This window comes from Xyrauchen texanus, unplaced genomic scaffold (assembly GCF_025860055.1).
Source record: "Xyrauchen texanus isolate HMW12.3.18 unplaced genomic scaffold, RBS_HiC_50CHRs HiC_scaffold_589, whole genome shotgun sequence".
Taxonomy (NCBI): domain Eukaryota; kingdom Metazoa; phylum Chordata; class Actinopteri; order Cypriniformes; family Catostomidae; genus Xyrauchen; species Xyrauchen texanus.
Window position 1 is genome coordinate 1 of NW_026266565.1, and position 25000 is coordinate 25000.

Here is a 25000-nt window from a genome sequence, read left to right on the forward strand (position 1 = left end):
TTGTCTCTGGGATGAGTTGTTAGCATGATGTGCACTTGATTTGTAAATCCAGGGCCACACCATTTTGTGTCCCATTTTGTTGACACCAAGTTTTCGTACTTCCTCTTTCAATCTAAAGTAATTCTGTAAAAAAAAACTTGGTTTCCAAGTTTTTGATACCACTAATACAAGATTGTGCTAAACAAGCATTTTCTGATTCAAAATAAGTTGAGCAGTGGGGAAATGTAAAACTGAAAACCAGAAAACAGTGCATGACCATTTGTATATTTGTCTGAAAATGTACCTCATAATCTTTTTTGGTGGACTAAATTAGACAAGTATCCATGACACGACAGGTGATATTGCTGGATGAGATTTTGTGGGTTTGTTTGGTCAATGTTAGATCTGGTAACAGCAGTCAAATATGAAAGCGAGACTGAATATATATCTATTTCCAGTACACTTATGTCCATCACCCGCTGTTTCTACGGTCCCCGGTCCCCCACTGTAGCACGGATGATGAGGACCCCGGGGGTCGCAGTCCACCCTTTGAGGTGTCAGAAGGTGACGAGGATACTGAGGGTCACCCGGGAACCTCCAGCACTCTGTCAGGTAAGCTACAAACATAAAGGATTTTGTTATGTATTTACTCTTAAAGACCCCATGAAATGGCTTGATGAGTGCAGTTTTTTTGTCCTTTGTTGACTTCACAAAGTTTGGCTGAAAATATTGGAGGGATTTCTTTTTAAAAAGCTAGTAGCTTGTAGTTTTTTCAGAGCAATGAACCTTTATTTGCTACTTGCAAATAAAGTTGGTTCTCACCATGTGACTAGACAAAAATCTTTGTAGTGCAACATGAGTCATCAATAATTTTAGTCTGTTTTCCCAGAAGAGAAATGTGCATACTGTATCTGCAATTTAGTAGTACAATAGCATATACACGGTCTCAAAAAGTACAGAAATTCGTATTTAGATTTTTATGTTGTCCTTGAAAGAAATTTCCAGGGTGAATGCAACTTGAGTTCTGTCCAAACTGGTCTCACAGAATCACGTTACTCTACCTACATTTTTGCTAAATGATTTTTATGTGGCTTGTTGTATGTATCGCAGCAGTGAAATGAACACTAGAAGCGCTACAAAAACAATGACTTTTATTAATTTTCACAAACGGCAGATTATCAGTTCATAAACACTTACTTTTTACTCTGTTCCTAATAAAATGCTATCTAATGACATCAAAACATTTTTACTATAGCGCATGACTTGTATGACGATTCCTTTCGCATTGTGGTGAATCAGAAGTCATTTCAGCTGTAATATACAGTACATCTCCTTTTATAAATAGACATTTACACAAAAGGTAGATTATATATTGTATTTCTGACATTATTTGTTCAGATGAACTTTACGTCACTTATGTCAACTGTGACAAAAATAATAATAAAACTTAATATTTATGTTTTATAATTCATGTAATTTCCATAACATAAAGTACAAGATTCACATTTCTGCTTTTAAACCCTCTTAAATGTCTTGTCCCAAAGACCTTTACATATGGAATATAGAGTGCAACAGTGCCCGCCCACTTTTTCAGCCATCTTGGCTCGGGAAGATTTTGCCCATTCATTTTTTCCATTGAGATTTCATAAAATCCTTCATAAAAAGTTGTAAGCCAAGGATCAAACCAATGAGCTCAAAAACATATCTCAACATTATATATTTTGATTAAAAGTAAAAAAGACAAAGGTACAAGACTGTGTCTCTCAGACATGTTCACAAGTCCCTGAGGTGGAGTCCAAGTCAAAGGCCACGTACACAATACAAAGTTTCAGGAGTGACAACCACATTTAAATACGGGAGTGAATCCCCAGAATTGTCATTCCATGGAAGCGCAGCGTAGTTCTAGTGGGAAGACTAGCAGCTGTACATCATCACATCATTAGCTGGGTAATTCCTAGCCAATCACATGTAAGCCATTGCTTTATAAGTCCGCTCACAATCTATCACATTGCTGTTTCGGTGTGCTAACACGGCAACCTCCACCACCCCACCACCACCAATTGAGCCCTGTCCCGCACGGGGGTAGGCTCCTCGCCCCTGCTTCCTATCTCCGCCAGGACATGATGGTTCCAGGTACAACTCCCTCGGACCGCCGGACGGGGCCTATGCCAAAGAGAGAGACATTACTTTCTGTTTTACATTTATCAAATAAATGGCATCTTAAATTTCACTCAAGCCTGCGTGTCTTCCCGATAGAAATGTGTGTACGGTACAGGATTTACTTCCGCAATTGAGATGATTGACAAGTGATAACCATGGCAACACTGCAGCATCTCACACCTGCGAAACATGAATGTCACCATAGATATACATATGTAGATGCCTCATTCAGCTTGTTCGGATACGTTAACCGTGGCACCATATTGACACGGTCAACAAGTTCTATGTGAATGTAAGTGAATGGAGAAGAAGCCACATGCCACTACATAAACTGCTTTTGTTTGGAAACAGTTCATCATGATATGAATTGACTGACTGGGTGCTAATTTACAGTATGTTTGCTATGACTTATTCATTTGTAGAGGACTTTATTTGTAGTTTGCTTCTCACTGGTCCTCACAGCGTTGTAATGTTTACGCCGTGAGGTTGAGAGATGGAGACCGGTCCACGAGACACACAAACACACCTGCTCTGCACTCAGTCTACTTTGTCCATTGATCCGGGAAGCGAATAGTTTCATTACACCCTTTGTGCATATGCGGTTTGATATCACTTAACAGAAAACAGCAGTGCATAAATGGAGAGAGAGAGAGAGAGAGAGGGAGTTGCCCCGGCTGGAAAAACAGTCGCAAAATGACTTGTGGTTTTCACAAGTCTATATTTTGAGTCCAAGTCAAGTTTCATGTCAATTGTTTAAGAGTTTGAGTTGCAGACTCAAGTTTCTATCTTTGGTGTCTTTATTGAGGGAATAAAAAAAAAAAATCCCATGAAGCAATGCAAATGATGTAATCAGATTAACAGCAATGGGAAAATATACATTTATTGATTTAAAGTTGTTAATTATATGTATAGAAACAATATATATTTGCATGTTATTGTGAAATATACAGGTATATGGCAATATTTGAATAAGTTGAGACTGGAAGAACGGCTCGATTGTGTCATTCACAGTGTGTCATGAGAGTGGGTGGTCACTGCAGAGCTCTTTTCGCGTGCTTAGTTCACTGCGATTCTCTGATTGGTGGATCTTTCTCTTCACAATCATGGGTACTGTAGTTCCTCACCCAGGAATTTCACTATTAAACACAATTTTTAAACAATAGAATTGACTGATGGCTTCTACAGAAGCATTTACCATTAGTTAACAACCTCTGAGGTCACGGTAGGTATATCTTTAAAGTTTTATAAGTTATTGTTAAAAATGTATTTGCTTATGAAGAAAATGAATGGGATTTGACTTCCAGAACCAGACTGTTGCGCTCTATTGCAAGTATGAGTGACACAGTGACGTGTACTGTTTCACAAATATGAAAGCAAAAGTGTCTGACGGCAAATACAGTTTCATGGCCGATAAGAAGTATTTATATATTTATATATTTATATATTTGAGATCAAAATTGGTGAATCCGATGGGAGTTTTCAGTGTTGTTGATACTGTGTTTCGTCCTGACAGTGCTTTAAAATAAATGTCAACTTCTACAGGAAACAAAAGGAAAGTTCGTCTCTATCAGTTCCTCCTGGACCTTCTGAAAGACGGAGACATGCGGGACTGCATCTGGTGGGTGGACAGAGAGCGAGGTGTCTTTCAGTTCTCCTCCAAACACAAGGAGGCTCTGGCCAGCCGCTGGGGACAGCAGAAGGGCAACCGCAAGAAAATGACCTACCAGAAGATGGCCAGGGCGCTGCGAAACTACAACAAGACCGGCGAGGTCAAAAAGGTGAAGAAGAAACTGACGTATCAGTTCAGCGGTGAGGTGATGAGGAGGATGAGTATGGAACGGAGGCAGTATCATCACTGAGAGAGGACTGAGGGCACACAAGACCCAGCTTCTTTTGCCCGTAACAACATGTACTTGTCTTCTGTCAAGCAGTGCACAATATGCTGTAAAAAATTTAATCTCAGGGATTTTCATTATGAAATAATATGTATTTAGCAGACACTGAACAAGTATTCAAATGTCCTTGTTTCAGCGATGGGCAGACAAATATGTCCAGTGTGAGTTATTCTACTCAGCCGAGTTCAATGTCAAATTACATTTAGGCTTTCCTTTGTTAACCAGGTTCATGTTTAAGGCTGGTTTAACTGTGGGTTAGTAATGAATCTAGGTAGTCAGGATTTGACATTTCACACCGTACATAGTTAACCCTGGGTTCATGTTTTTCTTCGCATATTTACGAGGTTAATAATGATTTGGAGAAATACGGCGTGCAACAAGCACATGACCCATTTCATAATTGCTTGTACATCTGTGGAAATGTCTCCATGTATATGGACTATTTAATGAATAAATGAATAATTAAAACCCTCCATTATTTTAGTTACTTAGCATTTGTTGTCACTGTTCAACGTTTGTACCTGCTTCCTTGAGATGCTGAAGCTTAACAGTGTGTGCAATTACAGATGCATATTTAATGCTTTGAGGCTGTTTAAAATTGGTAGTCTTGTTGCTAACTTGCTGTAACATTCTTGCATTGCACTGTTTCATGTGTACCTTTGGCACTGCAACTCTGCAGCAGAACTCTTCATTCAGGGTTAAAGCAGAGCAAATGTTCAAAAACCCTTTTTATGTATTAAAATACAATACAATGATACATTTATACTGTTTATATGTTCTACTTCATGTTCGATTACAGAATATAAAGACCGTATGTCAAATATTTTGATCTGTTTTCTTGAAAGAGAAAGACTAATGCAAGCCAATTACATAATCTCTATAATATCCAGTGATTACATATTTACAAGTGAAAATATTAACTCTTGATATCAATGATTACATTTGCACTAGTAAAAAATTCACAATGATCTCTCATTCTCTCAATTACAGATATCTATCGATCATTTCTCACTAGTAGAAATGACATATACACATACTGTATGTGATATGTACTTCTTACTAGTAAAAAATTATCATTTTTGCACATCAATAATTACATTGTTACTAGTGAAACGTTCCATTCCTAATATCAGTAATTGAATATCTAGTAAAAATGAATTTTTTTTTATATCTGTAGTTTTGTTTTTTACTAGTGGCATTGTTCAACTTGTGTATATCTATGTTGTTAATGTAAATAGTAAGACAAACTTTATTGCATTTACAGTTATCAAAAATGAGCATTTTCAATAGTTGTGATTCCACTGTTGATTTGGGGAATGGACATTGTCACTAGTCACAATATAATTACTACTATATAAAATAAACCTTTTCACTAGTAAAACATACAGAACATGTGTAATTGGAATTGAATCTAGAAATGAATTATAATTCTGTAATTCTGTTTTGAACAGGAATGAATGACTGATCATTGATATTCTACTAGTGAAACTGCAGTTACAGATATTTGGTTTTCACAAGTTGAAATTCTATTTTTGGTATCAAGAATGGGTATTTCTGTGATGAATTACATAATATCAAGAATGAACATTTTTATAGTGTAAACCTAATTTTTGATATCAAATATAAATATTTTCACTAGTAATAATTTCATTGCAAATATAAAGAATGATCATTTTAACTAGTTAAAATTGAATTGTAAATATCCATAATTCATTTTCTGCTAAGTGATTACATTTCTAAAAATGACTTGCAATAAAAGGATGTAAATTGTAAGTGTGTACATCTGCTAAATGTGAAAAATAATGATCAACTTTTAAGAGTACACTAAAGCAACAGACATCTATTAAAAGCTACAAAACTCTCATTTTCATTGCATGGAGTCTAGTAACTCTAGGGACAGACATGCTAATATAAAACCCTGGGCTTCAGCATTTATGGATGAGATCTTTCACTCAATCATTTGTAATAGCTCAGTGTGGTGGCTAAACCAAATGAATTACTTTTGAATAATTATATGAGCAGTCACTATAACTGACAAGCATATAAACCATGCAAGGTCCAATTAAAAAACTATAATGACTATATACAGTAGAAAGGAAAAATATGTGAACCCTTTGAAATCAGCTGGCTTTCTGGATTAATTGGTAATAAAATGTGATTTCATCTTCATCAAAGACAGAAGTATAGAAAAACACAATGATTGAACACATCCCATTAAACATTCACAGTGCTGTGGAAAAAGAAAGTGAACCCTTGGATTTATTAACTGGTTGATCCTCCCAAACAATTCAACCTTAGTTTCATCAATCCACAAAACATTTTCTCAGTAGCATTGTTGGAAAGCAGTTCCTGCCATGAACACCATGTCTGTTTATTGTTTTCCGTATATAGTAGATTCATGAAAAGATATGTTAACCAGTTCCATTGATTCCTTAAATTCTTTATCTGTCTCTCTATGGTTCTTTTTTACCACATTGAGCATTCTGCAGTGTGCACTTTGAGTCATCTTGGCTGGACAGCCCCTTCTAGTGAGAGTAGCCACAGTAAAAAAAACATCTCCATTTATAGACAAATTGTGTAGCATATGGAAAGATGAATATCTAAGCTTTTCGCAATAACTTCGTAACAAAATTAGCTTTTGTTGACGTTATTAGCCTATGGGGTTCACATACTTTTCCAACCTATACTGTGAATGTTGTAACTAAGATGAAGATAAAACCATATTTAAAGACAAATTTATACATAAATGCAGGTAAATAAAAGGGATCACATATTTTTCTTGCCACTGCAGACACACTGTTGATGTTGCTCTATGCTGCCATCCAGAGGATTATACACAAGAAGCCCCAAATATAAAAACTATTACTTGATCAATGCAAATGTGTAAAATAACTTCATTTAATTGATCTTTAAGGCATTTCAAAAACAATGTTCAATTCTCAAACTCATGTTACAAATATACACAATTTATTTATACATTCAAACAGTAACAATCTATGAATTATCTGAGATTCTAAACAGGTATTGCGTTGATGTTTTTTCACTAACGGTAATTAAATAAATGGTGCAAAGAAAAAGTAGGGGGGATATTAAGATCATTTTTGGATTAAGTATATTATACCAGTAAACACCCTAAATATGTATAATGCATAATTATTAGAATAGTTAAAACAATATTATCAGCGTGACAATTTGAGTGAAAAGTTGAATTTGATTAGTGACCTACAAATAGTGCAGAACCATAAAAATGTCTTAATCATTTCACATCACATTTAATTTCTTTGCTATGCATTTTTACAAATCCTAAAACTTAGTTTCTTTATATTTTATTTGGATTTAGACAGTAGTTTGGACCCCACTGCATATAAACTGAAGGTGTTGCTCTATGCTACCACCCAGGAGACTAGAAACGGGATGTCCCACATGTATGAACAACAGACCCACACAGATTCTATTGATTTCAATTCATAGATCTTTAGGACAGCTATTTTCATTACTCAAAAATATATTCTACATCCTGTCTATGCTGGGCAAACAAAAGAAAGATTACACAAATATACAGCACACAGTTACTATAGCAACACGACTCGGGATAACAAAAATGACTTCCATTGACAGACAGTGTAGAAAAGTGAAATTATCCCACTGATTTTGTTCAGTTTTTAATTTACAGAGAGTCCCAGAAAAGATACAGTCTAAAACTAGATCTGTTTAACACTGTACACTGAGTTTGTGTTTTAGAAGTTCACATCATGGTTAAAAGAGAGGCTAACGAAAATACCACACATGTGATATCAGCCTGCTGAAACATTCTCAGATTCACATTATCAGTACGCTTCCCTTATAATGTCCCACATACACCGAAAGAAAAAAGTCATCCACTAAAGTCTTTCCAAGTAATTATCTTCAGACAGATAGAAATGTTTGCAATCCTCATAGATTGAAATTAGCAAGAGCTTCACTTTGTTTCTGTTTTTTGAATAATACTTTTTCATATCTTTTCTCTTCTGGTTATTAAATAAACCAGCACATGGTGATAAATGTATAAAAGCTAAAAGGACTTTATGATGATGACGTTTGTGAAGTTTACTGCCTGGATTAATAACAATCTTCAATGGACAGCTTCACATTCAGTTATTAGCAGCGTCGGCGTGTCTGGGCCAGTTTTCTTCCTCAATGCCAGAGTCAAACTCTTCCTCAGTTTCTTTTGGGGGAGCTCTGAAACACAAATACACAAAGATCAAACTTTATTTCTTACATACTCTTTTGGGACATCAGTGAAATGCTTGTCATAGTTCTATAATGTTAACTACGTTGTAATAGTCTTTTAGAAATTTAAGATGCAATTCACAGAAAATCGTCCTCTCCGCTAAAGCTTTAAAATTGAATTTGTGTCTGCGGTCAGTTTTAAAAATTGGTCATTGACGGCACATGCCACAGGTTCTGGTGTGCTGTGCGGCAGTTAAAATATGCGGAATGGAGAAGAACATTGGAGAGCAACAAAGATTGGGAAGATCTTCAATTAAGAAGAACTTAAATTTTGGTCTGTTCCTCACACAAAAAATATTGCATGACATCAGAAGACTTATATATATAGCACATGAGACAAACATGGTTACTAAACAGAGCCCCTTTGAGGACAGGTAGGGAATATCTGAAATAGTGTCCCATTCCCTCACAATATATTTTGCATTTACTCGCAATCATTTTGTGTTCCCTTGTAATAGTTGTTTGCATTCCCTCGTAAAAGTTTCAGTTTCTTTGCAATAGTTTTGTATTACCTCTCAATAGTTTGCGTCTCTTCGCATAGTTTTGTGTTCCTCTATAAAAAGGTTTGCATTTTCTCGCAAAAGGTTTTGTGGTCCCTCTTAATGCCATACATTCTGCAGTCCCTCTCAATGCAATATGTTTTGCTTTCCATTGCAATGCATTACGATTTGCGTTCCTCAACAATGGAATACATTTTGCTTTCCCTCACAATAGGTTTTGCATTCCCTTGAAGAGTTTGTGTCCCCTTGCATTAAGTTTTTCGTTACCTTGCAATAGTTTTGCATTCCATCATAATACGTTTTGTCACTCGCAATACGTTTTACGTTCCCTCACATTTAGTTTTATGTTTCCTCACAATTAGTCACTCGTTGAAATAGAATGCAAACCTCTTCAGTAAATAAATTCCCTCCCTGTCCTCAAAGGGCTCTTTATTACAACGACTTGCCATTGAAAAAAAAAGAAAAAAAGAAAGTGACAATTGTTCAAAATTCTCCTTTGTCTTCCATGGACAAAAATAACAGCAAATGGGTTTGGAATGACATAAGGGTAAGTAAATGATTAAACAATTGGTGCAGTGATTAACAAGACAAATAAAAAAAATGGCACTTCATGTAAAGGAGGACTTGTAAATGAGCTCAAAGCATTTTTTTTTTTTTTGTAGTTTCAGGTTTATGAATGATAAATAACAGTACCTAATGTAGCGTGGTTCACACTTGCCCTGGACAACCTCCTTAGTCAATTCCACAGCCATGATGTCAGAGTGAGGCACCTCAAACATTGGCTCCAGCAAGAGCTTCTCCTGGAGGACCAGACATTACACATACATCACATTAGAGAACACCTTACATTAGATCATATGCTAATTAATGGGATGAGGTTTTGATTCCAGCTATTTACCATGATGGAGCGAAGGCCTCTGGCACCTGTTTTCCGTTCCAGAGCCAGACGAGCGATTGCCTTCAAAGCATCTGGAGTTACATTCAGCTCACACTGGAACAGAGGCACAGAACCAGAAGATAACTAACAAGAATTTTTCAGTTTCATTAAAACAGGGTGTTTGCCTGCACAAACATTTGCCACCAAAATGCTAGAGTGATTTAGATTGCTAAGATGTTCTGAGTATTTTTGCACACTGGAGATATAAAACTCCAATTTTGATTTCATGGGGTCTAATACTTAGGGTTAGTGATTTTAAAAAACCTCTAAACTTAAGTATGAGCAATAGTAATAGTGATGCTTGCCTCAACAATTTTGAAATACTGGAACTTAGCAAGCAAGTGTGATGCCACCTTTGTGTAAAGATGACCATGATATTGGTTGGTGTGTTTATGTACATACTTTATCCATACTGAAGAGAGCCTGATACTGAGGAACCACAGCGTTACGAGGCTCTGTTAGAATCTGCACCAGCATCTGCTCGTCCAGACTGTGCAGTGGCACCACCACAGGAAGACGGCCAACAAACTCCGGGATCATGCCAAACTCAATGAGGTCTCGCACCTCAACATTCCTCAGGAGCCGGTCCTTCTCCTCAATCTCTGCCATTGCGTCCACATCATTGCCTGAAGTGTTGGCCAAATCTGCAGCTGCTGCAGCTCGACGTCCTTTGCCCAGGTTTGAGGGTGTCCCAAAACCAAGATACTACATACAGAAGAATGCAATATACTTATAAATAAATCTGAAAATTTGTGAAGAACTGTAAATACTTACATAATTTAAGAAAAAACTCTTTAAACAGGGCCTTCTCACTGAATCACCTTCTCATTTTTCCTGCAGCTGATAATCCTGTCCAGCCCATTGAAGGCACCTGATGCCACAAACAGGATGTTGGTTGTGTCCACCTGCACAGTCTCTCCTCTCAACTTCCTGCTGTTCTTCTCTGGAACATTAATAATTGTTCCCTCAAGGAGTTTCAGCAAACCCTGTGCAGATACGGAAATAACTATGAACAATCTGTCTTTTGACACAGTATTATTTACCAGATACTACGGTCTATCCACTCTGCACTGAGCATCACAGGCACTGTCCTTCCTAGCAGGTGAATCAGTCAAGGACATCTTTGAGGGGAGAGGTACCTATGTTGCATGAGCGAACCACTGGTGTACCTCAAGGTTCAGTGCTCGGTCCTCTCCTCTTCTCAATATACAAAAAAATAGCTTTTACCACTGCTGATGACCCCACTGGCCACCACATCAGGTTTGAGGCACTGATCCTTGTGTACACAACAGCCACTGAGTCTGCACTCACTAATGCAAGTCTATGTTCCTTAATGATTTATGCGCCATGCAAATGAGTGGTCTCTAGAGGTTTTAAATGACAAGGTACAAAATCACTTTCCAGACCTTTTTACATTCACTGTCCTTTTGTTCGTGGGCCAAATTTCCAAACGGCACCCAAGCAGATGAGTCTTCAAGAAACAATTAAATTACTTCACAAAAAATTGACCCATAACTGTTAACACACTTACAAAACTTACTAGTGAATCCTTAAAAAAATTAAAATAAATGGATGTTTCTTCAACGTCAGGCACTTTTATATTCCAGGGGTGGATTTGTATTAAAACAAACTGATATTACCAGCTTTGCACACCTGGATTTAGGGATTTTCTGCCATTCTTTAGGTTGGATGGGACAGTTGGTGGACAGATATTTTTAGGTCTCTCCAGAGATTGTGTTCAAATGTTCGTTTGGGTTTAAGTCCGGGCTCTGGCTGGACCACTCAAGGACATTCACAGAGTTATCTCTAAGCCACTCTTGCGTTGTCTTGTCTGTGTGCTTAGGGTCGTTGTCCTGTTGGAATCTTCGGCCCAGTCTGAGTACTTGAGCGCTCTGGACCAGGTTTTCATTAAGGATATCTCTGTATTTTGCTGCGTTCAGCTTTCCTTCATCCCTGACCAGTCCCTGCCACTGAAAAACACCCTCACAGCATGATGCTGCCACCACCACCAGGCTTCAACGTTGGGATAGTATTGCGCAGGTGACGAGCGGTGCCTGGTTTCCTCCAGACATGATTCTTGGAATTGAGGTCAAACAGTTCAATTGCCATTTCATCACACCATAAAATCTTGTTTCCAACAGTCTGAGAGTCCTTTAGGTGTTTTTTTATGTGTCTCGCACAGAGGAGAGTCTTCTGTCTGGCCACTCTGCCAAAAAGCAAAGATCAGTGGAGTGTTGCAGTGATGGTTAACATGGTTGCAAGTTTCTCCCATCTCCACACATGATCTTTGGAGCTCAACCAGAGTGACCATCGGATTCTTTGTCACCACTCTTACCATGACCCTTCTCCCCGATTGCTCAGTTTGGCCGGGCAGCCAGCTCTAGGAAGAGTCCTGGTTGTTCCAAACTCCTTACATTTAAAGGAATAGTTCACTCAAAAATGAAAATTCTCTAATTATTCACTTACCCTGATGCCATCCCAGATGTGAAGATTTTTAGAAGATAGGCAGGTCCTTATAATAGAAGTACACGGGTGCCAGCATTTTGACGGTCCAAAAGTCAAATTTAGGCAGCAAAACATTTATCCAAATTACTCAAGTCGATCAATAAGTGTTTTCTGAAGCAAATTAATACATTTGTGTAAAAAATATATAGATATTTAAAAGGTTATTAATCTGTCTTAATCCACCCCTCTCTGTTTTTAACTCTTCTGGAAAGTCATTCAATTGTAATAGTAATTTTTTTCTTTTGCTCTTGGAGCAAATGTTAAGAGAAAATAATATTTGCTGTTTACCCTGCAAACATTTACTTCCACATTCCAAAACCCAGAGTGTGAAAAAGGTCTATTACACACCTGCTGAACTCCTTCACCCCCAACATCTCTGAGCTGATGAATGCCAGGCACACTGCCGATTTTATCCACCTCATCCAAGAATACTATACCTGCAAAACAGCGACAATGACAGTTGCAGACCACCAATAAGAAAGCGTTAGAAATTTAATTTGACTAAATAAGAGTAATCAAAAAGCTTCAGTAACACAATGAAATGTATAAAAAGTCAAGTAAAGAGGCGTTTTAAATTTGTCAATATTTCGCTCTCAAAATTATAGACTGTGACTTCAGTTATTAAATGTAGAAGTGTACGGCATTGTATGACATAGTTCAGTATGCAGAAGGGAACTTGCTTGAAATGGAGGTAATACACAAATATACAACATTCTGGACATTTTCAACACTATAAAACTCATCAAATTAATTGCAAATTATCATATATATTAATCTTTTCTATAGCTTTTTTTTATATAAAAAGCATAATAATTCAGATTTAATTTTATTGCAGTATTGTGGTAGATAAGTAAAGCTTAGATTAGACAATACAAAAAGTGGCTTTAGAAGTCAATGTATTGTTTATATTCCCATATCATTGAACACTACAGTCCACAGCAACCCATAAAGCTATTGAGTTGGTCACAATCTTGCATTCCGGCTTTGCCTTTGTCAAATGTCAAAGGCCAAAATGTCATTTTGGTGTCAAAAACGCTGCATTTTTAGGACATTGTGTCATGTTAAAAATAGTTGAAACTTTGAATATTGCGTCGAGATCCCTGCATTCTGTTATGCTATATCTAGCTGTAAAGAACACGTCCTGTGTGAGTGCTGTGCTGCTTATGAGGTTTGTTGAGGCGCACAGACTGCCTCCTACTCACGCAGCTCGAAAAAACACAAAGTTACATGTACTTCAACTTTGAAATGCTCAAATGGTAGGAAAATACATACTGTTATTATGGAAATGACATACGTGTCAGGAGGCATGATTAATTGCATACAACTTCTGAACACGTTATTTTTATATAATTAATCACAATAAATGTACACATCGACAGCCCTACTTATTCCAGTTCATGTTGTAGGTATTACTTTTTGTAAATACTGTCAGACATTTATGACACATTCACCAATGCACAACATTGGATCACGTGAAAATGTTAACAAATGGGAGTCAAGTCTGTGAGTCTGACCTTGCTGGGCTTTCTCCACTGAGTAGTTGGCATCCTGCAGAAGTTTGGCAATAACGGATTCGATGTCCTCGCCTACATAGCCGGCCTGGGTCAGGGTGGTACAATCACAGATAGCGAAGGGCACATCCAAACATTTAGCAAGGGTCTGTGCCAACAGGGTTTTACCTATTGTGATTAAACACTGTAAACATCAGTATTAAGACAAAGAAATTTGAAATACATTAAAATGATCACACATCAAAACTGGACTAATTAAAAAATATTTGAATATAAACACTGGCAGCCAAAAGTTTGGAATAATGTACAGATTTTGATGTTTCGGAAGGAAATTGGTACTTTAATTCACCAAAGTGGCATTCAACTGATCACAAAGTATCATCAGGACATTACTGATGTAAAAAACAGCACCATCACTATTTGAAAAAAGTAATTTTTGATCAAACCTAGACGGGTCCCACTTCAAGCAGCCATCACTCCAACACCTTATCCTTGAGTACTCATGCTAATTTGGTACAAGAAAATCACTTGCATATAATGGCAAGTGATTTTCTTGTACCAAAATAGCAAATTAGCATGATCATGTGAAACACAGTTGAAAGTTATTTGGTTCATTAAATGAAGCTTAACGTTGTCTTTGTGTTTGTGTTTGATTTGTGACAGTATACAATAGACTGGCATGTCTTAAGGTCAATATTAGGACAAAAATGGCAAAAAAGAAACAGCTTTCTTTAGAAACTCGTCAGTCAATAATTGTTTTGAGGAATGAAGTCTATACAATGCTTGAAATTGTCAAACAACTGAAGATTTCATCCAAAGGTGTTCACTACAGTCTTCAAAGTCAAAGAACAACTGGCTCTAACAAGGACAGAAAGAGATGTGGAAGACCAGATGTACAACTAAACAAGAGGATAAGTACATCAGAGTCTCTAGTTTGAGAAATAGACACCTCACATGTCCTCCGCTGACAGCTTCATTGAATTCTGCCCGCTCAACATCAGTTTCATGTACAACAGTAAAGAGAAGACTCAGGAGGACTTATGGGAAGAATTGCAAAGAAAAAGCCACTTTTGAAACAGAAAAACAAAAAGGTTAGAGTGGGCAAAGAAACACAGACATTGGGCAACAGATAACCACATTGAACTTTTGTGGGATCAGCTAGACTGTAAGGTGCGTGAGACGTGCCCGACAAGACAGTCACATCTATGGCAAGTGCTACAGGAAGTGTGGGGTGAAAGGTCACCTGAGTATCTGGACAAACTGACAGCTTGAATGCTAAAGATCCGCAAAGCTGTGATTGCTGTACGTGGAGGATTTGATGAAAGCTCTTTGAAGTAGTTTAAGAAGTTCTGAATATCTTTTTCAAATTGTAATAATACATTTTCACATTATTAATATCCTGACTATACATTGTGTTCAGTTGAATGCCACTTTGGTGAATAAAAGTACCTTTTTCTTTCCATAAGAGCAAAATCTGAACATTATTCCAAACATTTGGCCGCTAGTGTATATAATGTATATATACATCTTTAAATCAAAATTCGGCCATTTTTAATTCAGTGTAAAAGCTGTAGTCACCTGATCCAGTAGGTCCCAGGAGCACAATGTTGCTCTTCTCCAGTTTAATATCAGTGTGGGTGGAGTCAAGCACTTCCCCGCCCCTTTTCTCTTGAGGAGCTTGCTGATTGGTCTGCTGCTGAACAGATGCGCCCAAAGCGTTACCATGGGGACTGATCCCGGCGATCTGAAGCAGCTCTGTGAAAACAACCAAAGCACTTCACATCTCCATTCCACAGGTGCACGTCTTAATTACTTAACATCATAAAGGTTATTTATGTAAGCATAAAAAGAGACACATGATTCCACATGAATTCTGCTGCCTGTTTTTCCTGGAACTACTGCAGTCTGAATCTTTCTAAAAATATATAATAACCAGACATAGATGTGGCCAGAGATTTTGTCTTCTCACAACACTTCTTTCAGTCAAGTGTTAAATGTGTTAAATTTTACTGCCTTCTTTTTTTTTATTATTAAATATGAAAAATGTAAATTTATTCTACTTAATTGTTTATCATAAATCAATTCTTTATGAGCTAAATCCTGGTCGCTTACTTTTAAATCCATTTCATATCTCAGGAAATGGCATTTTACATGACTAGTATGCAAAAATAGCGCTTAAATCTAAGAATGCCATTTTTTCTTTTCAACACGTTATCAGTGAAAGGTGCTTAACCTCCCAAAAATGTGCTTATCAACCTCTGAAGGTCAAACCTCAGTAGCAGCAAAATTGTAGTTAATAAAAACATTCTATTGTATGTGTTTTAATGTTAGTACATAGTAGTTAAGTATATGACACCTCATATAAAGTGGGAACAAACAATCAGTGTTTTCTTGCAAAGGTTTTAATTTGGTCAATAATTGGCTGATACATTTCGGTGGCCAAAACATTGGTGCATCCCTAACATAAAACACCAGAAAGGGGATGATTATGAAAATCAAGAGTTCATGGCAAATTCACTGCATATTCGCCACTGATAATTTTCACATGCAAACGAGCTTTGCGGCAAAGTGTTCATTGTTGCCAAAGGTTTGCCTTATGTAACATATTACAAAGATTTTCTATTTAACAGGCACACCTATTTGAATTACTCAAACTACTTAACTACTTAAATTGAAAGCTAAATCTCTGTATTGAAGATTTAAAGGAAAAGTTTGCCCCAAAATGTAAATGGTTCTCATCATTTATTTACCCTCATGTTGCTCCAACCCTGAATTACTGTCTTTCTTTTAGGGATGCATCGATGCCACTTTCTCTCCCCGATCCGATACCGAAACACTTGGAATTGGCTGATACCGATCCCGATATCAGAGTTGTATTTTTTTTTTCTTAATCATTTTAGAATATCTATGCCTGGAACTAATGAGGCGTACGGTTTAAAAGAAACACAAACCTCTAACTGCACATTATTTTAATTTAAACCTGTAGCATATTAAGAAAATCTTAATTTGTACTAATCTACTGGATAATCCAACCGCAAAATGAACAGTAATTCCAGTAAAAGTCTTCAGTAAAAAAGAAAATTAAATTTTTTGTTTGCACATTTTGTATCTGGACATAAATAATTCAGATCTTTTTTTGCTCACTTTAACCCTGTACAGCCTGACATATGAATGAATTGTCAGGAAATTATAATGTGTTTACATTAAACTATTTTTACCATAGACAAACTATAAAAAGAAAACTTTAAAAAAAAGAAAAAAATTGTGCACGGTTTTTTTTTTTTTAATGCATCATATTTGATACGGCTTTAAAGGTCATTATCCTCTGGAGGTCCAGCGATTACTTTTTGTGTAGGAGAATTGCTATTTAATTTTTTGTCAGTCCATACATGCTGCAGTGGTACATTTGGGGGTATTATCAGAGGACTACCTTTGCTTTTCAGAGATACCAAATGTTTGAGAGTTTGACCATGACAACTTCCTCTCCTTGGTCTATAAATATGGATTGAAATGAATCGCAGTTCAATTCAGCACATCAAATACAATATTAATCAAATATAATTTTTTCAATAAATCAATTTTTATCTTGTGTATTTTATGGAACAAACACTATATTGACATTTAAAAAAGGGAAATTGTAAAACGTTTTTTGCTGGGTTTCAGATATTTATGGTAAGATGACATCATAATAGCTTGTAAATGTAAAATAATGAGATCTTTATGATGACTGAGCAGGCTGCATACATGAAAATACACAGAAATATCCAAATCCAAACCTCATTTGCATGTTAAAATAACGAGCGACAAGGCTGAACGACAGAACGATATTGATATTTATCGTAAAAAATACATTTTCAATATTGATGATAAACTTTTGAATAATTTTTTATATTTAGCCGATGTTATACATATAGACGATCAGATCAGGTATGTGTCGCTAAAGACGCAAGCAGCTCGGCAAAGTTATACACACAACTAGCTAACTGAATCACAGTCATGAAATCAGCCGTTTAGGAAGTATAACGCCTGTTATTAGGCAGCCCTGCTGTAATAACAACTGGTAATGAGGCCAGATTAGGCTTGGTAGCCGCTAGCTAGCTATCCAGCTAATATGATGTGTATGAACAAGACAGCACAGACAAAGCAATACAGTTATTGACTGAACACAACAACAACTCCAACATCAACACTAGTGCTGCTTATTTATCAACTATATAGTAAAACTAAATTCATGATCCGTGAAATTGAAACTAGCAAGAAAGTGTTTCTTCTTATTGTGATGTTTATTGGCATTGGCAATTCAGCTTTTGGTGCATTACTGCCACCTACTGAGCTGAATTGTGCAGCGTCACAAAGAAGTCTTTCAGTGGAGTCAAACAATAGTTAATCTAACATACCTAAGAGTTAACCCTCCAAAGAACATGGAATTTGTGCCTTTAATGCTTAAAAAAAAAAGAAAAAAAAAGAAGAAAATAAGAAAGAAAGAAACATTACTTTGTATCTTATCTATGAAAAGCACAAACTAAGTTGTCACTGTTCCGCACAAAATAATGATATCATCAGCCCTAGTTTCCAAACCCTGTCCTTTACAATCTAGACCATGGGGCCCTCTGCTGGCCCAAGTCCACACTATAAATAAAAACTAAATTCAGAGAGACCCAGTGTGAAGCTGGGACAGTAACTAGGTCAATGTGACACTTTATCCAACTTTATGAAGGTCAGCAATGTATCGACCTGATCCTGATGCGTCAGGCACCCAGCACGGATGGTTCACACGCGTGTACATTAATGTAGAGTCATGTTGCGTGTGTGTAAAAAAAGAAGCAGGAATAGCTTAGGTTTTACTAGGTTATTTTAACTTAAAAAGCATTTACAGTGATGTACAAAAAACATCACTTACTTGTAAACCTGTATTCATCTTCACGTCTTCTGATCTCAAGTTCTAAAGAGAGAGAAGGACAGTTAGCTTACTGTCCCATGACTACCACAACAACCACCAAAGAAATGAGTTGTGTAACAGGAAATGTAGGGGAAAGTTCATAGCATGCTGGAACCACCAAAAGACCTTTTAGTCGATATCTATTAGCTTTAAGATCATCAATATGCTAGTGTGCTTCTAAATATTGAGAATATATAAGCATTTCAAATCTGAAGTCCCTCTATTGCGGCTAACAAGACTCAAGGACATTGATGATGTCACATAGAGGTTGAGAAACCTTGTTTAATCAAATTCTTTCTACAACGATATTGCACCCTACCCCCTTCTGCATGTCTGTTCTAACTGGTTCTGATCTTGCCTTCATAGGGCAATTGGAAGAGAGCACAATCCAGGCTGTAGGGTCACTCCAAACAGAAAATCCATTGAGAATCACTTTAAACGTGAGTTCTGCCTGATCATTATCACCAGCCATTTGAGGCTCCTAGAAGGGAATATGGCAGGAATGATCACTTCTGAATGGGATGCATCAATGCAGGAGTGGGATGCAAGGAAAGTTTGTTTATATTTGATGTGCGGCCGGAGGTTTCTTGGGATGTACAGCTCTAGTAAATGATCTTAATTCTTTGTTTAATTAAATTGTGATTCAAAACATGGACATACACCGATCAGCCATAACATTAAAACCACCTGCAGTTACAGAAATACTCAAACATTCATTCACTGTATATAGATCACTGAGATCACATTTTTACCCATTCTGATGGTTGATGTGAACATTAATGGAAGCTCCTCACCCGTATCTGCATGATTTTATGCACTGCACTGCTGTCACATGATTGGCTGATTAGATAATCACATGGATGATTGTTGGTGCCAGATGGGCTGGTTTGAGTGTTTTTGTAACTATTGATCTTCTGGGATTTTCATGCACAACAGTCTCTAGAATTTACTCAGAATGGTGCCAAAAACAAAAAACATTAAGTGAGCGGCAGTTCTGCAGGCCAGACTGGTTGAAAAAGTCTATGGTAACTCAGATAACCGCTCTGTACAATTGTGGTGAGCAGAATATCATATCAGATTGCTATTCTGAGATGAGGATTGGCGCTGTTTTGGCGGCATGAGGGGGACCTACACGATAATAGGCAGGTGGTTTTAACGTTGTGGCCGATCGGTGTACTATCTTTAACTATCTTCATCTGCATTTGACTTGCACAACAGCTCCAGTTTCGTGGTAAGTGAAGATAGTGATCTGCTGTGTGCGGTTATGGGCTGGTTATAGATTAATGTTGTCAGTTAGATCATCGTTTGGTTGGCAGGTATTGATATCGGTATTGATATCCCCGGTACGCAGCTCTGACATGAGCAGCATGGTGGAAAGGGGTATGTGTGTGTGTGTGTGTGTGTCTGCAAACTAAAGCCTATTGGCTGTTTTTTAAAATGGGATGAGTCCATTGACTTGTTCCACCCACACTTCCTGTTTCAGTTGGAAATGCGTCAAACACCAAATCAAACTCTGCTCGTCAAGGCACTTCACAGGTTCATAAAATGCTATTGCTTTACAGTACAATACTATTGGAGAAATGCCAAAGATCACAGACCTAAAGAGCACTAGCAGGGCATTGGGCTGAGATTAAGTATGGGTGACAGAGTTTTGACGGTCTCAAAATGAAGGCTGCACAGTTGCCTCTTTCTGCATGATAATGCACACTGCCACACTGCACACAATGTTCAGGAATGGTTGGAGGAACATGATGAAGAGTTCAATGTGTTGCCGTGGCCTCCAAATTCCCCAGATCTCAATCCGATTGAGCATTTGTGGGATGTGCTGGACCAACAAGTCCAATCTACTGCATGGTGGCTCCACCTCACAACTTACAGGACTTGAAGGATCTGCTGCTAATGTCTTGGTGCCAGATACCACAGGACACCTACAGGGGTCTTGTAGAGTCCATGCCTCGGCACGTTGGTGCTGTTTTGGTGGCACGCGGAGGACTAATAGGATATTGTTCATAATGGTTTGGCTCATCAGTGTATATCTATAAACTTTTCAATCCAACTGGATGTACAACTAGTAGTTTATCCAAAAATGAAAACACTGTCTATTTCAGATCAACATGTTGCTTCAAACCCGTACGCCTTTCTTTCTTCTGTGGAACATGAAAGGTGAATTTTTAAAGCCAAGCACCAAAATGACAACAACAACATCAACAAAAAAAGCACCATAAAAGTGTTTCATACATCTCGTGCACTACAGTATATTCAAAGAATTAAACCAGTAAACCAGGGCGGATGCCAAAAGATTTTCAGTGAATAATGAGTTTGATGTCAGATGGTATCTAGAGGACTTTACTAACCTCTTGGAGTGAGTGAACTCTGTTTCTCAGCTTCCATTTGCTGTCGGCCCGCCGCTGGAAGGTTGTTGTAGATCCTCTTATAATGATTATAAACGGCAACTGCCAACACCTTCTTGGCATAGGACTGGCCGACCACATATTTGTCGAGGTAGGCGTAAATCTAAAGACGTCGAGACAACAGAAGCCCCTGTGAACGACTGTTTACTGCATTTCTCAAATTCCAATTCTAAAAAGCATTGGCTTTGAGTTCTTTACATTTCTTAAAGTTGGAATTACACAAATCTAATTACAAAAGATTAACTTAACGTAAAAATGGACAACATGACATGATGAATCGTACCTTTTTAGGAGGTGGAGGGGTTTTTTGAGCAAACGATATTTTAGCATTCTCTGAGGCGGCTTCAGCCTCCTTATTCAAACCCTTCTTAGAGTCTGCCTCAGACAGAACCACAAAGAAATGATGGCACTTTTCACATTTCACAAACCGCGTGGAGGCTGTGGAGAAAAGAAATACAAGATACTCAATCAGTCAATGACAAAATGCAATCAAACCAGTTATTACAACCTAAAATATCCCTCACAGCACATGTACATCACCCTGACGTCTATTTGATGTGTGTGTTTACATCTAGAAGATGTATGTTTTACATTGTTTGCTCATCTGCAATACATCTATAAGTATGTCAATAAGTATGTCTCGGATGTCAGCAGATGTCTTTGAAACTTTAATGATTTACAATGTTTTTAAATCTGATCTTTGAAAGACATTTAGCAGATGTTAATTAGACTGTGATGTTTTCTAGATGAAAAGATCTACAGACATCTCGGAGATGTACGTGTGCTATCTGGATATGGGCCAGCCTTTACATCCTGAAAAATCCATTCTGGTCGACCACTAATATTAACATCAGATATTGCTCCATGAAAAGGGTAACTGAATGACACTTACTTACAAAAGTCTCCACATGTGTGCAGGGGTTGCCACATTTCGGGCATCTCAGCTGACTGCCACCTTTACCTGAACCTGCTGCACCAGACGCCCGCTTTCCACTGGCATCACTTACACTCGCCTTTTCAATGCAAAAATGCACCATCAATATCTATAAATATTTGTTATGTCTAACAATATTCCGACAAATGTAATAAAACATTAAACTGTACCTTTCCTCCATCTCCGTCTCTGGGCGTGCTGTCTTTAGAGGCAAAACACACAGTTGTCTGTGAAAATGATTTCACACGTATGAATGGAGGCAGATGAACTTCATTACACACTGGTCTACTGTGAGCAAAGAACTGAACCCGAGAACGACAGAAACCTATAACAACAACACAATACAACATACAGAAAATATCAGGCAATTCAATTTGTTGCATTTGATAGTATTGCAATTCTTTTTACCTTGAACCATGGTTTAGTAGACATGTTCCATTGTAATGCTTTATTTGTTTGTTTTGTTTTTTGGACTTGGTACCATTGTAACACCATGTTTTTTTTTTTAGCCATACCATGGTACCTTGGAGTACCGAATACCAAGGTACATGAAAATGGGAATCCTGCAGTACCATGCTATTACCATCTAGTATTACAACTGCACTTTTTTGTAGTTATATGGTTCAATGTAAAAAAAAAATGAAATAAAAAAAACATGGTACTTTTTTGTAAGTGATTCAAACGTCATGAAAGTACATCAAACAAATGATCAGACACTCTTAATAAACAACTGCAATGTAAAAACTGGGCTCAATGAATGCATGAAAGCATTATTATAATAATAATCTAAAAGTAACAATGTCTGTGTTTTAAAACCTAGTGAGCTGCATACCTAAACAGCACTTGTGGGCACCATAAGTGCGTTTAAAAGTTCAAACAAAAATATTTGTGTGCATTATTGAGATATGAATGTTTGAACTGAACGTTCTAGCACGCGAGTGATATTTAAACATTTGAATCAAACGTTTGAATGCGATAATGCCCCAAAATTCTATGAATAGAACGTTTGTGCGTCAGCTATGTTTGAGCATTTGAAATAAAATGTTTGAATCTGATAATGCCTAAAAGTTCAACGAATCAAACGTTCTGGTGCGTCATTTTTATTTGTACATTTGAATCCAACTTTCAAATTCGCTAATACCTAAAAACTTGACGAATAGAACATTGTAATGTGTAAATTATACTTGACCATTTAAAATCAAATGTACAAATTCGCTAATGCCTAAAAGTTCAACGAATTGAAAGTTTAAGTGTGTCAGACTCAGTTATGCTTGAACATTTGAGTCTAACGATCAAATGGGATAACGCCCAAAATTCAAAGATTCAAACGTTCTGATGCGCCAGTTTTGTTTGACCATTTGAATCAAATGTTCAAATGCGTTAATGCCTAAAAGTTCTACGAATTAAACGTTTAAGTGCATCAGTTATGTTTGAACATTTTAATAAAACATTCAAATGGGATAACGCCCAAAATTTGACTAATCAAACGTTCTGGTGCATCAGATTTGTTTGAAAAATTATCAAACATTCGAATTCGATAATGCCTAAAAATTCTACAAATAGAAAGTTGTAATGTGTAAGATTTGAAAGTTCTTAAAATTCAACTAATTGAAATTTCAACAGCATCAGTTATGCTTTAATATTTGAATCAATAATGCCTATAAATTACAAATCAAACATTCTAGCACGTCAGTTATAATTGAACATTTTATTTAAATGTTTGGATGCAAATAATGGCCAAACATTCTACAAATCGAACATTCTAGCACGTCGGTTATATTTAAATATTTGAATCAAACGTTCAAATTCATTAATGTCTAAAAATTCTACAAAGCAATAATTGATATTTGAACATTTGAATAGAATAAATGCGATAAATCGATAAAGCCCAAAAGCTCTACAAAATCTACATTCGAGAGCGTCAGTTATATTGAACACATTTGCATCAAATGTTTCAATGCCCCCCAAAATACTATGGATCGGAAGGAATTTACCAGAGTCAAATTTACCAGTATTTTCAAAAGAGTGGTGTTCACATATGACCTCTAACATGAAAATTGCAGTAAATATTCTGGAAAACACTGTATGTGTGAAAGGGGATAGTGATTACATACATGCTGCTGAGGCCCAGTTGCATAAAGGAACATGTCATCTGTTTTTGCATAACCATGGTGAAATGTAGTTCAAATTACCAAAGCAAAACCGTTATAATAATACCAGAAACCCATGTTTAAATTATAGTGATAAACCATGGTAGCAGTATTATTAGGTATAGTGAATAAAGCATGTTTTTTTAACCATGGTACCTGCCCAAAAACTTGGTTACTCCAGTAATGTTAGTTATGTAATGTTACTACAGCATTATTATAGAACAAACCATGGTATTCTCTTAAGGGATAGCCTATATCAGTTCTCCTAATCATTTATTAATATTTTATTAGATTTGATGGTTCACTCACCTTTATGAACTGACTTTATAATCACTCTCGCTGTAGGCCCGCATGCACAGGACATACTTAAAACCAGATCTGATGGGAAAATAATAAGAATCAAACAATAATTCATACAAAATACTGCTTTTAATCCAACAGCACTGAAAATAATTGAATAAAAAAGGTAAAGTGCTGGCAGGATAATTGACAGGCCTAACCATACACAAAATGTCTTCTATTTTCTATGAAAATCAATTGTAAAACTAAAGGAGTGAAATCTCTCAATAACACGCAGTAATAACAGTGCAGTCATAAGCACGTGAGGTTGTTCAGGAGAAAACAGTTCTGATGGCAGTCGTGTACTTACTGGAACTCTGTGTCCGAGTTTACTCTACAACAGATCTTTCTCTTTCAATAAACGCCTTTAACAACAGGATCTTCGCAGGCTAAAAGGTTTTAAATATTTCATGCCAATGTCAGTGTATATATGTCTTGCAAATGCTGTTAGTTGAAGTGCAGTGCTGGCCA

At 36.9% G+C, this 25000-nt stretch overlaps 2 protein-coding genes across 2 annotated transcripts; one reads left to right on the forward strand and one right to left on the reverse strand.

The window, feature by feature from the left end:
- Positions 1-425: 425 nt before the first annotated feature.
- On the forward strand, positions 426-5790 carry LOC127642391 (transcription factor PU.1-like; the record flags this gene model as incomplete). Its single annotated transcript, XM_052125004.1, has 2 exons — positions 426-591; positions 3682-5790. Coding segments are annotated over 2 exons (483 nt in total), but the record flags the coding sequence as incomplete, so codon positions are not given.
- Positions 5791-6947: 1157 nt separating this feature from the next.
- On the reverse strand, positions 6948-24994 carry LOC127642392 (ATP-dependent Clp protease ATP-binding subunit clpX-like, mitochondrial). The gene is made up of 15 exons (XM_052125005.1): positions 24840-24994; positions 24500-24568; positions 22211-22365; positions 21999-22119; positions 21390-21544; positions 21050-21209; positions 18657-18698; positions 15335-15511; positions 13760-13924; positions 12594-12682; positions 10562-10726; positions 10143-10445; positions 9702-9794; positions 9497-9603; positions 6948-8252 (listed from the first exon to the last, which is right to left on the reverse strand). Exons 2-15 carry the CDS (start codon positions 24552-24554, stop codon positions 8165-8167), a joined length of 1875 nt encoding a protein of 624 aa, XP_051980965.1. The 5' UTR covers positions 24555-24568; positions 24840-24994; the 3' UTR covers positions 6948-8164.
- Positions 24995-25000: the final 6 nt, after the last annotated feature.

What these genes read in the sequence shown, in the direction of transcription:
- LOC127642392 (XM_052125005.1), bottom strand. Translation starts at nt 24,554, where the DNA reads ATGTCCTGTGCATGCGGGCCTACAGCGAGAGTGATTATAAAGTCAGTT. An exon ending in GAGTTCACTCACTCCAAGAG is followed by an intron (nt 18,699 to 21,049) that starts GTTAGTAAAGTC and finishes CTCTCTCTTTAG; the next exon opens with AACTTGAGATCAGAAGACGT. An exon ending in CTCTCTTCAGTATGGATAAA is followed by an intron (nt 9,795 to 10,142) that starts GTATGTACATAA and finishes CCTCTGTTCCAG; the next exon opens with TGTGAGCTGAATGTAACTCC.